Source organism: Muscardinus avellanarius (genome assembly GCF_963383645.1).
Source record: "Muscardinus avellanarius genome assembly, chromosome: 7".
Classification (NCBI taxonomy): Eukaryota; Metazoa; Chordata; class Mammalia; order Rodentia; family Gliridae; genus Muscardinus; species Muscardinus avellanarius.
In genome coordinates, this window is record NC_137793.1 from 10,493,090 (window position 1) to 10,505,887 (window position 12,798).

The following is a 12,798-nucleotide window of genomic DNA, read 5'->3' on the forward strand; positions in this document are numbered from 1 at the left end:
ACTGAATGCCACAGGACTGCCCAGTGTAAAATGGTTTATTTTATGTACTGTGATTCTTACCTCCATAAGCCCTCCCACAGGTTGTGCACTTTTTTAAGAGAAAGGACAGTATGGTGTTTTTCTTGCCAAGAAGTACCATATGTACAACTAGTTTCACCAGTAGATTAAATATCCGAGGTATTAAAAAATTAGTACAGCATAAGAATTTCACTTGCACTATAGATCTTGATTCTAGGTTTTACAGGTATGATAAAATAACCACTAAAATAATTTAAACAGTAAAAATTTTACTGTTAAAGAGCTTATAGTTTTATTATATATATACATATATATATATATATATATACTTTTAAATTCCTATTATAGCTAGCCTAAAAAATAGTCCTTGTTCAACTTTTTTATTTGTTTGTGTGTCATACTGGGGATTGAACCCAAAGGCATTCTACCCCTGAGCTACACCCCTAGCCCAATTTTATTTTTTATTTTGAAATAGTGTATCACTAAGTTGCTGCGGCTGACCTCAAACCTGCAATCATTTTGTCTCAGTCTCCCAAGTACTGGGATCACAGGAGTTTACCACCAGGCCAGGTTCATCTGTAACTTGTAACTTTTGGTGTAAAACTTTTGAAGCTGTCTTACAATGACAAAACTTCAGACTCTGAATTTTCTGAATGTAGTGACTTTACTTACCATGGTTAGAGGTAACAGTGTGCTCTCAATAGACTGGCTTAATACGTTTTCAAGTCTTAGAAGGCAGACTCTGCCCCCATTTTACAGAGCAGAAGCAGATGAAATACCTTGATGTGTTTCCCTCGTCATCCCCATCCCTCATTTAACATCAAATTGAGACCCAATTAGCTTTGATCAACTCTTGAAACCTCATGACCAGTTACCTATTTAAAGACGTGGCGCCCTATTAAAACACTGTTTAAATGCATTATCTTATCCCTCCGGAAGAAAAAATTTAAATGAAGTAATGAAATCAGTAAATGTTAAAGTTATACAATCTTTCTAAGAGAATAAAATGAGACATCAGTGGCAAAGTGTGTGAAAATTCTATCTTTGTAGCTATGAATTCAAATGCATGTCCAGTTTATATTACTTAAACATCTTCGGATTAAATTCAGATATACTGCCAAATATCAAAAACTCATTTAATGTGTGTCATTCCAAAAAGCTCAAAAAAAGAAAAATACCCTGAGATACAATACAATGTACAAACAGATACAAGGAAGAATTCTGCGAGAAATCCTGTGCCTCAAGAGTGTTCTTTGTGACATGAGCTCTGTTAGTTCAGGCACTAACATTCTAAGTCACGGCTTTTCATTTCTTACCAGTGGCCAAGACCAGATGCTTTACCAAGCAGCAGAAAAATATGCTCACCTTTCTAGCATGTGAGGCCACCATGAGGAAACTGTTTCCAGAACCTTACACTGGAATATTTGAAAGCTTAAAATTTATTTCTCCTCAGGCTTACAAAGAACAAAGAAAAGCAGCACCTACATATCAAGTTATTTAGTCTGGACTGTTATTTGGGCAGAATGAGGCCTCCCCTTTCCCAGCAGACCAGCCTCTTCAGAAGCGCGCCTTGACACCCCTGCGCCCTTGGGAGGGAAGCTCCGCTCAGCGAGTCTGACACTTGGCCCGAGCCGCAGATTTTGCACTCCCTGTCTGATACCTATTTAGCCTCACTTGCTTTTTAGCAAATATACTTTTTAAGGTACCCGTATCTTCTCCTTCGTGCTGCTTATGCTCAGCTGTTTTCCCACTCTCTGGATTTCTACAGTACTTAGAGTATTCACATTTGGATATCACAGCATCCTGTCTCATTCTCTCTCTTTTTAATGTGCACCTACTTCATAGAGCCATAAGCTGCCTGCTGGAACTGTAAAGTCTGTCTCATGGCTTAAGTCCTCTACAGGGCTCATGATAAGTATTTAACGAACATTCAATGAAGGACCCTTATTAAAGTATAGCCAAGCCAAGCATGGTGGCACACGCTTGTAATCCCTGCGCTTGGCAGGCTGAGACAGGAGGAGGATCGCGCAGGTTCAAAGCCAGCCTCAGCTTCTTAGTGAGGCTCTCAGCAACTTAGTGAGACCCTATTTTCAAATAAAATATAAAAAAGTAGGTCTGGAAGTGCAGCCCGGAGGTAGAAAAGCCCCTGGGTTCCACCCCCAGTACCACCAAAAAAGTAAAAAATAAATAAATAAATAAATAAATAAATAAATAAAGTATAGCCAAGATTTAAGGGCTCCAATATCATATTTGAATTATTGTATAACATTTTTAAGTATTTACAACTGATGACAAAAATACCATACTTAGTTACATGAAGGTCCAAGAAAAATTATTCCTAAATGATCTTTTTTAAACTGAAGAAAAACTGGAAGAAGTGTATAAATCAGATTAATAAGACAAAGCACTACAGGTAAATCAAAATGACCGCAACATAAAGATCACAAGATCATGAAACTAGAGTAGTGGAAGTTGGTCAGAGAGGACCAGTGATTCTGACACACAGGATACATTCACGAAAGGCCCTACATAATTTAGGGATGATAGCAAAGACTTGTTTTTTTTTACTTGTGGAAACATTTGTCCACTTCCCTTTGACTGAGGGCTATCTGACATTATATTAATTAATTAATTAATTAATGTACTAGGGATTGAACACAGAGGCGTTAGAAACAAGGTCTCACTAAACTGCTGAGGCTGGCTTTGTGTGTGTGTGTGGGGGGATACTGGGGATGGAAGCCAGGGGCTTTCTACCTCCGGGCTATACTCCCAGACCTATTTTATATTTTATTTGGAAAGAAGGTCTCACTAAGTTGCTGAGAGCCTCACTAAGTAGCTGAGGCTGGCTTCAAACCTGCACGATCCTCCTGTCTCAGCCTCCCAAGTGCTGGGATTACAAGCATACACCACCATGCTCAGCTGAGGCTGGCTTTGAACCTGTAATCCTCCTGTCTCAGCCTCCCAAGTCTGAGTGGGTGCCACCACACCCAGCTTACTGACATTATTTAGAGTACTGACATTATTTAGAGACAAGAGGTCAATAAAATTATTTTCTACATAGGTGAAAATGGGGAAAAAGAATGACATTCTCACCAAATCCGATTATGAATCTTCTGCACTATAATTTTTTCCACATAATTTCCAGTTTGCATATGACATATACTTTTTTTTTTTTTTTAAGCGGTACTGGGGATGAAACCCAGGGGTATTCTACCTCTGAGCTACACCCAGCCCTATTTTTTTAATTCTTTATTTTGGAAACAAGGTCTCACTGAGTTGGAGAAAGTTTCACTAAGTAGCTGAGGCTGTCTGCAAACCGTGATCCTTCAGTCACAGTCTCCTGAATGCTGGGATCACAGGCGTGCGCCACCATGCTGGCTGGATATATACTACTAGGTCATCTTTATGATATGACAATTTTTATTCAAATGTCTTATAAAAGATCAGCAAAGACTTAAATATATGTTCTGAAAGTAGATCATGTTAATTTATATCTGGACTATTTTCTACATGTGTTTGTAACCTGTTGCAAGTTCCTGGACATCTCTGTATCCAGTTTCCTTATCCGAAATTGGTGGGTAAGTAACACTGTACCTGGTATGTGGCAAAAGCTTGTTAACTACTGGCTTTTCTTATTAAAAATATCTGTATTTAAAGAATATCCTTCCCAATAAATCAATTTACCCTATTTAACATATTCATTAAAAAACTGAGCGCCTACTAAGTGTCATCGACTGCTTTAGTAGTGAGCAATAAACACAACAGTAAACAAAAGCCCTGCACATGAGGAGCTCATCCATCAAAGGCAATAGATACATGGGGACAGAGGCAGGCAGGCGCACAGAGGGGCAGTGGTGCCTGTGAGTGCACGCTAGGTATCAGGCGACCACTGGACACAACCCTGAGCCGGCCCAGAGCAGCCAGAGATGAGGTCCCAGGGACTCAACAGGCCAGATCACAGGGAGAGGAGAGGAACCGCTGGAGGCTCTGCACAGATGCGACTTAGTACGTTCAAACTGCCATTCTTGCTGCTGCATAAAGTAGATTTGAGAGGTAAATGTTTAGACTTCATAAGAAATGAGCTGCTCTTCAGCAGCTCATACAGTACCAAATATAAGTCAAGCACATCAAACTAAGGATATTATTTAAGCATGGTGGCTTAACTATAACCAAACAGTTTTGTCAACATAACCTTAGGTCATTTTGAAAACATGACAAATCATGAATGTGGAAAAAATAGAAAGTCCAGTATGCCTATTTGCACTATTCTTTAATGATTTGCTACAAAGTATAAAAACAAGTGTCATGAAACATAGGAAATTGAATGTTTAATTCCTATGGATTTTCCAGTACAAAAAAAAAAAGACTATCTGGATGAGAAGCGAAACATTACAGGAGCATGTCTGAACATTTACCACATAAAGGTGGGCAAAAGTTACAATGATTTATATTAGGACTGTATACAATTTAAGTACTCCCCTAAAATGAAGAGACTAAAAAGTTGTCAAAGAAAGACATTCTAACATAGCTGGCTAACTTGACATTCCTGATATGAAGTGTAAAGCTTGTCTACTTTTGGACATTACAAAATCATTTACTTAAAAATTCACAAGCTTGCCGGGCGTGGTGGCGCACGCTTGTAATCCCCGCGCTTGGGAGGCGGAGACAGGAGGATCGCGCAGGTTCGAAGCCAGCCGCGCTGGCTTAAGAGACCCTGTTTCAAAAATATAAAATAGGTCTGGGAGTGTAGCCCGGAGGTAGAAGGGCTTCCAGGAACCCCAGTACCACCAAAAAAAAAAAAAAAAAAAAAAAAAATTCACAAGCTTAATTTATCCAAAAGTCATAAACAGAACGTGCAATTATGTTATGTTCTTTTACCTGATTTTCAGACTGCTGGGCCCTGGTAAGCCAAAAGGCCTCCCTGCTAACCCGGGCAAGCGGGATGGGTGACTGGAAAGCCCTTTCTGCCTCACGCTTCCCGTGCATACACGGCTCATTTATTGTCAGAGACCATGAATTCAGCATCACATATTTTAGAGATTCATTTTCTTAATACTGCTCAGCTTCTTAAGGATAAATTGTTAGCTCCAGTTTGCATTCAAAAAATAAATTCTTTTATGTCTTAGAAGAAATGTTTTACATTAGCCGTATCTTTAAAATCTTGAGAATATACAAAACAAGCACAAAATATTATAAGCGCAGATGGAAACTGCAATATGTCTTTCCAGAGACTTTATTCCTCAACATGTCTTTCGAAATAGGATTTCTGCAATATGCTTTACAATGTTAAAGCACACGCATTTATGACGCGGTAGAAATAATACACGGCACACAGAGCGGAGGTATTTAAATGAGCTTCCTATCTGCAGGCCGGCTGTCTTCAGTAAGAACTTTAGGAGAGAATGCCCACCAAAAATAAGTTTATGGATGAAGAGTTTATGTGCACAGTCCTAATGTAAATAACCCAGTCTGAAAGCAGTATGCTTTTTTTCTCTCACACACTGTATTTCTTTAATTTTTTTCTATATGTTAGATTATTCTATGCATAACATAACAAAAATAATAGGTATTCCAAGAGTTTATTGTATGTCAAGTACTATAATAAGGGCTTCGCACTCAAGCCTTTAAAATAAGTATCATCTCTATTTTATAGGTACAAATATTGAGAAATGCTACTCTAATGTCCAGCGTCACTGTTTCTTAGTACTGGACCTAAGATTCCAACCCATTTCTCATCCCTGATCTGGCTTCCCAGATCCATCAAATAGCACCTGGAGTTGCCTAAGCATAGGGGACACACACTCAGCCAGTGACTTACTATAAAATGCACAGATGGACAAACACATGCAATGAGGCAAAACCAGAAAGCTTACAAGATAGAAGAATAAGCAGTTAAACTGTCCCAGCAAGTAAAATGTATCTGAGTAACACGTATCCTCTCACGGAGTTAACTCTTTGTACACAAGAAACACTAAAAGTACTAAAAGTATACTTTGAATCTATGAAGGAGTCTGGCTCCCCAAAATTAGAGCTTGGATTTGATCAACTGACTAGATATAATTGTCAATTTAAGAAATTAGAGGACAGGGAAATATCAATATAATACCATGGGATGTAATTAGCAAAACCTCTGATAGAAATGCAAATAACCCAGTTTCTTTAACAAAGAAACAACAAGAGAAAAATGGGTAAGAGTTGAATCTACAGATTGAAGGGAATAAACGAGGGCTGGGGACAGGGTTCAGTGGTAGAGAGCTTTCCTAATTCACAGAACCACGCATGCGCACGCGCAACACACACACACACACACACACACACACACACACACACACAGCGCAACAAGAGAGAGTGCACATGTGTGCACTTTAAGAGGTATAATTGGTGTGTGCCTTGAGATTTAGCTACCATATATACTGCTTATCTACCCAAAACATTAAAAAGAAATAATCAGGCAAGTAAATAAATTTTGACTGAAGAGTCGAATATTAAGAATCACCTTTTAGCCGGGTGTGGTGGCACACGCTTGTAATCCCAGCATTTGGAAGGCTGATGAGGATCGCAGTTCGTGGACAGCCTCAGCTACTTAGCAAGGCCCTTTGCAACTCAGTGAGACCCTGTTTCAAAATAAAGAATAAAAAATAGGGCTGAGGGTATAGCTTGGAGGTTGAACACCCCTGGGTTCCATCCCTAGTACCACACACACACACACACACACACACACACACACACACACACACACACACACACAAAAAAAAGAAAGAAAAGAAAGAAATCACCTTTTAAGACATGATAATGGTATTGTGGTAGTGGTTTTACAAAGATGACTCCTGCCCAGCTCAGTGGTACAAAGCTGTAACCTCTGAACTTGGGAGGCTGAGACAGAAGAATCACAGATTAGAGGCCAACCCTGGCAACTCAGCAAGATTCTATTTCAAAATAAAAAATAAAACAGGGCTGGGTATGTAGCTCAAAAGTATAATGGCCATGTCCAATCATCAGTACCCCCCTACATAGACACATGACAACACCTTATTACCTTTAGAACTGATACATATATGAAATACTGTTGTATCTGGTATTTGTTTTTAAGTAATTTCAAACAAGAATGGCAGCTAGAATATAGTTCATGTAGGATTAGCTAAACTGATGATGCTGGTCCATGTGTCCGTAGAAGTTCATTAATAGTCTCTGTATTTGTTAACACATTTGTAATTTTGCATAATAAAAGCTAAAAATAAATTCCAGACATTAGATCTAAATATGAAAGGCTAAAAATAAAAAAAATTCTAGATGAAGAAAGTTATTTACACTGCTTATATGTTTCCCTTTCTCTTAAGGAAATTGTTAAAAATCATAAATACAAAAATAATACAAGAGCACAAAGATTCATTGAGGGAGCTATACTATAACAACGACCAAGTACTAGTAAGTGGTACTTAAAAACAAGCCAAGTACTTTTTGTGGACATATCAGTAAACAAATGAAAAACTACTTGGAAACTAACACTAAAAGGCACAAGAAAACCTAAGAGGTAGCTAAGTGCTTTTAAAAAGCACCTTGATGGTAGTACTGAATATACTAACTTAAATTACAGAGAATCACCCCCAAGAAGAGCCATCAGAGGAAAAATAAAGCCTAGCAGTGGCGCAGACCTGTGATCCCAGCTGCACCGCAGGCAGAAGCAAGAGGACCACAAGTTCCAGACCAGCATGAGCAACTTAAGCAGACTTTGTCTCAAAACATAAAATTAAAAGGGCTGGGGGTATATGCAATCCCCAGTGGAGGCTGGGGGCGCTTAAGCTCATCATTCTTTGGAATTAAATTATTTATACCCACTTGTGTCCAGTTAACAGAAAAGAAGGATAATTAACTCATTGTTTCAGTAATAATGGTTATCTATAGTTGGTTCAAGAAAAGTTGATCTGGCAAGTCTAGATACCTGACGATCATCTTACCATTTTTGCTTTCAAGTTCCAAGAAGCAAACTGAACAGAGCTTTACCAGTAAGATGGGGGGGGGGGTGTTTGACTGAAAAAAAAAGGGAAACCAGTAATATATTCATGGTACAATATGTTTATATTGGCAAGATTTTTTTTTTTTTTTGAGGGTCTGGAGATGGAACCTAGGGGCATTTGACCTCTGAGCTATACCCCCTGCCCAATTTTTTATTCTTTATTTTGAAACAGGGTCTCACTGAGTTGCAGAGGGCCTCACTAAGTAGCTGAGGCTGTCCGCGAACCACGATCCTCCAGTCTCAGCCTCCCAAATGCTGGGATAACAAGCGTGTGCCACCATGCCTGGCTATTTGCAAGATTTTTGAAGGCAAGTATTAGTTTTAAAGTTCAAAAAAATATAGTACTGACACAAGAAATACTAAATGTATAATCTGTTAAAATAACTGAAGGAACTATTCTCTTTTATAAAAGCAAGTTTGTCCTTCTGGGGTCAGTTAGACTACAAGAGTAGTTTCTGCACTCTGTTATTTATCTAAACAGGAACTAAAAACAAGCAAATGAAATAACTAATGGAAAAAATGCAAGTTATGATTAAAAGAATAATTTAAATTGGACTATCTTTAGCAGCTGCCTTAGGACCTCAGCCAGAGTGGTTTGAATCATTATCATAAACAGAGCCACTGATGAGACAGATTTACCATTAATGTTGCTCCCAAAAGCAAAGAGAATGGTTAGCTGAGCTTGAACACTGTAGCAGTCCTGACCTACCACTATCATGTCGCTTTCATTACATGCCCCAAATTTGGAGAGAGCAACTTTCAATTTATACCATGTGTGGGATGACAAAACTTACATGTGTCTATGCAGCCAATTTCATTATGGCTCCAAGGAAAGGAAGAAGGGTCCCTGACCCAGGCTCAGGCAGGCCCAGCTGAGGGAGGGCTGCCCCTTACCCTTTCCCATCACAGTTGCATGTGTTTATCAACCTGACAAGGAGGAGGAGGAAACTGGCACCTCCCGCTCTGGCTGGCCTATGGCTTTATCTGCTTTCCTTTAGTTCCATAATGTTCTGCAAAAGAGATTCAGCTAATATTACCAATTGTGCAAAATATCCCCTACTTTTCAGAAAGCTTTCAAGACCTCAAAAGCCAATGTCTGAAATGTACCACTATTCTTAAGAACTGCTACTACACTGTATCTGAGAGTGGCTCTGTGGGAACACATTGTGCAAGTGTACATTTTCTCATTGAGGTAATCCTCAAGGAGTAAGAACATATACTAAATTCCTAGTTTTCCCGAGTCATGGCCATGCTATATTGACTTATTGCCTAAAACACTGAAATACATTTATTGATTACCTTTTTCTGCTTGCAGTTCTGGGGATCAAACCCAAGGCCTCTCACATACTAGGGAAACACTCTACCACTGATTATAATTTTTAAATTTTTTTTCTGAACTGTATCTACTATTGCGAAATACAGGCTCCAATTATTTTCCTTTGATGGAAACTCATTTTGTCAAATATTCACTAAAGTTAAAACAAATCTAATTCTAGCCCTCATTCTACAGGTAAAGAATTCAGAGTCTGGAGAGTCAGGCCATTCTGCATCAAGGCATACATATGGCTATTTACTTATTTATTTGCAGTACTGGGGATGAATTCAGGGGCATTCTATCTCCAAGCTACACCCCAGCCCTATTTTTTATTCTTTATTTTGAAACAGGGTCTCGCTGTGTTGCAGAGGGCCTCACTAAGTAGCTGAGGCTGTCCATGAACTGTGATCCTCCTGTTTCAGCCTCCCAAATGCTGGGATTACAAGCGTGCACCACCAGGCCCAGCACATATGGCTATTTCAAACGGCACTGTCAGAATCTAATGTCTCCAACCTTCTGTGTCCAACCAGCGGTTGGTCACATCATGTCCAGCTAATCCAACTATCAAAATGGTTCTTAAAACCGCCACTGTTCCCTCTTTTGTTGCCAGTTTCCTCATGTTGTAGCCCCTGATAATGAGAGCAGCTTCACCTCCCTTATTGGCATTTTAAGGTGCACGGTCCAACTAGACACAGGATCACAGTGGTTCTGTAAGTTGCTTACATTTGCGGGGAATAATTTCATCTCTTTCTGCCAGTGAAAGACGAAAATTTAATCTGAAAATAGCCTCAAGTTCTCATCTTAGTATGTCAGATGCCCATGAGAGCTTTAAAAGGTCCATGGTGACAATCCTTACATGTTCCTAAAGAGCTCAGTTCAAGCTTATACTCTAACCTGGGGAGTAAAAAAGAAGCTAGAAGTTATTTTCAGCATTAGCGCTTCCCATTAGATAACCTGCTGTTTACGTGGCAGATCTAAGCTGAAGGACCGGGATGTCAGTAACATGGTGATAATGACAGTTACTACGAAGGAGAGCAGAAGGCAGATCGCCCTGGTTTGCCTTCTGAAGATAACATACCATCTCTTCATATTTTAAGTACCACAAATTTACCCTTTAAGACAAGGTATTTTTCTCCTGCTGTCTCCTCTGACTTAGAAATAAGGGTGTAGTTTTGCAGAGACTTTTTACATCTGAAATGATTTAAGTTGGTATCCTGCTCTCTATGAAATATATTAAACAATCAATGAGGCTGGATCTGGAAAAGAACCACTATTTTGCCTTTGGTAAGAAAAAACAGAGAGTACTTAAATAGCCAAACAGTCCAGAAAAAGTAACTGAGGGCTCAAAGGTCAAATGAATAGTTCACTTGTAAAGAAAAAAATATTAAAGCAAATCACTTTTCAAACTTGGAGCTTTGTTCTTATAAAGTCTAGCTAGTCCTAGTTGGTGGGAGGGGTGTCACTTAATAAAAAATAAAACGTGGTAGTCAGAGTTGATCCCAGGAACATTCTACCTCTGAGCTACAGCCCCAACCCCCCCCCCTTTTTTTAAATTTGAAACATGATGTCCCTAAATTATCACACACTGGCCTCAAACCTGCCATCCTCATTTCTCAGCCTCCCCAGTACTGAGATTATAGATGTGTGCCACGTTGCTAGGCTTAGCTCACTTTAAATACGGAACACTGCTACAGTTCAGAAGTACTGATCTAACATATTGTATCAAGGGGCTTTATATGCAATCTAACCCCTTGGCCCTCAATATCTGTATAACCTTTGAAGGTAGGTCTAGCTATTTTCATTTTGCACCAGAGAAAACTGGGGTACTTGGGAAGTTAGCCAACTTGCCCAAGGTTACAAAGCTGGAACGCGGCTCTGAAAGTTCTGAAACCTGTGTTCCTTAGGACTCTCTTGCCTTCTTGGTAGCAAGGCAGATTTAAAAACACGGTCAAACTCTAGTTCTACGTGATGTGTTATCTTAAAGACGCTGAGAATTATTTTGTTTTCTGGTGTCAAGAAGAGTTTGCCTTCTACACTTCCTGATTTTACGTTAAGTGGGTGATACAAAGAAATTTTTTCCTTATCACACTTATTGCGTAATCACTAAAACTCAAAAGGAGAGGACTGCTAAAATTCTCTAACTTCATTTCCTCCTGGCCTAGAAGATCGTCATGTTATATCTGAAATACTTAACTGAAGCCTTAAAAGTTTTCTTAAAAGTTGTCCTAGTGTAGCAGGGCACTAGAGCTATTTCAGTCTTAAAGGAGTCAACTACATATTGGTCATTTTACCTGTCAAGGAAGTTAAAAGCAGGTCAACAGGATATACAACAGAGTTTTCTTCTGCAGGGGAAATTTCTTAATGTCGTCTTACTTAAAACGACCGGAACAAGGGGTCTTAAAACAAGGAACTTAAAACGAAGCGGAGGGGGAAAGTTACAGGAAAAGAATGACTAGTTTTATATGATGATCTACTTTCACTCGCGCCAGACACGCGAAGGCTGAGTCTCCTCTTGAATAACTCCGGCCTGACCACAATGGCCACTTGTTACACCTACCACCCACTTTAACGCTTCAGGTTCCTTAGGAATTAAAAGGAGCCCAGCAAGGAAAATTAAAAAAATAAATACATAAACACACACACATATAAACATCCTGATTTGGCCTAGGGTCTCTCTGCACTACCCCCAAAGGGGCTCCGAAGGCCAGTGCACCCCCTCCCCCCCAGCCTCCCCTGCTGCCCAGGAGGCAAAGCTCACAGCCAGGAGCCAAGAAGCTGCTCCCTCCAGCCGGGGCCTCGGTGACCCTCCTCTAACCGCAGGTCCGCACCCGGTCTGGGGTTGGGGCGAGGGGAGGGAGTCCTGCGCAGGGCAGAAGGGGGCTAAGAAGGGGTCTTCTGAAACGGCAGGGTCCCTCCCCAGCCCCGCCACTTGGCCCGGGGCCCAGGCCCGGACGGAGCCGGCCGCCGCCATGATGGGCTGGCCGAGCGGGGGGCGTGCCGCGGGCGACCCCGCGCAGACAGGCCCGGCTCCCGGCCGCCGTGCCCGGCGTGGGCCTCGGCCACAACCGCCCGGATACTCACGCTTTGTCCACCAGCTCCCGCACCTTCCACATGTTCAACATCTTGGCCCGCGCGGGCCGGGCCGCCGCCTCCCTGTCCGCTTCCCCACGGGCCCCGGAACGCGTCGGCGCCGGGGCAGGTCCAGGCCGGGGTCGCCGTCGCCGGTCTCCAACTCCCCGAGTCGGCTCCTGCCCTGGCCACCGCCGCGGCGCCGCCGGTGACACGTCGAGACGCGGCGGCACAGGCGCTGCGTGGGGCGGAAGTGCCGGGGGCTCCGCCCACCGCGCGCGCGGCACGCCGGGACTTGTAGTCCTCCCGGCTCGCCCCGCGCGGCGCGTGCAGAGCTGGCTTTGGGTTTTGGCTCTGCCCCAGGCTTGCGGAACCAGACCCC

General features: G+C 41.4%; 1 protein-coding gene across 6 annotated transcripts in view; it reads right to left on the reverse strand.

Annotated features, from left to right (window-relative positions):
• CLINT1 (clathrin interactor 1) overlaps nucleotides 1-12,469 on the reverse strand; it is a gene marked incomplete at both ends in the record, with an annotated part of 63,864 nt that extends 51,395 nt beyond the window's left edge. For all 6 annotated transcript variants that reach the window (XM_080698265.1, XM_080698264.1, XM_080698263.1 and 3 more), the window contains one exon: nucleotides 12,429-12,469. In XM_080698265.1, coding sequence (XP_080554391.1) covers nucleotides 12,429-12,469 — 41 coding nt within the window. The remainder of the gene's footprint in view (nucleotides 1-12,428) is intronic.
• Between the last annotated feature and the right edge of the window lie 329 nt (nucleotides 12,470-12,798).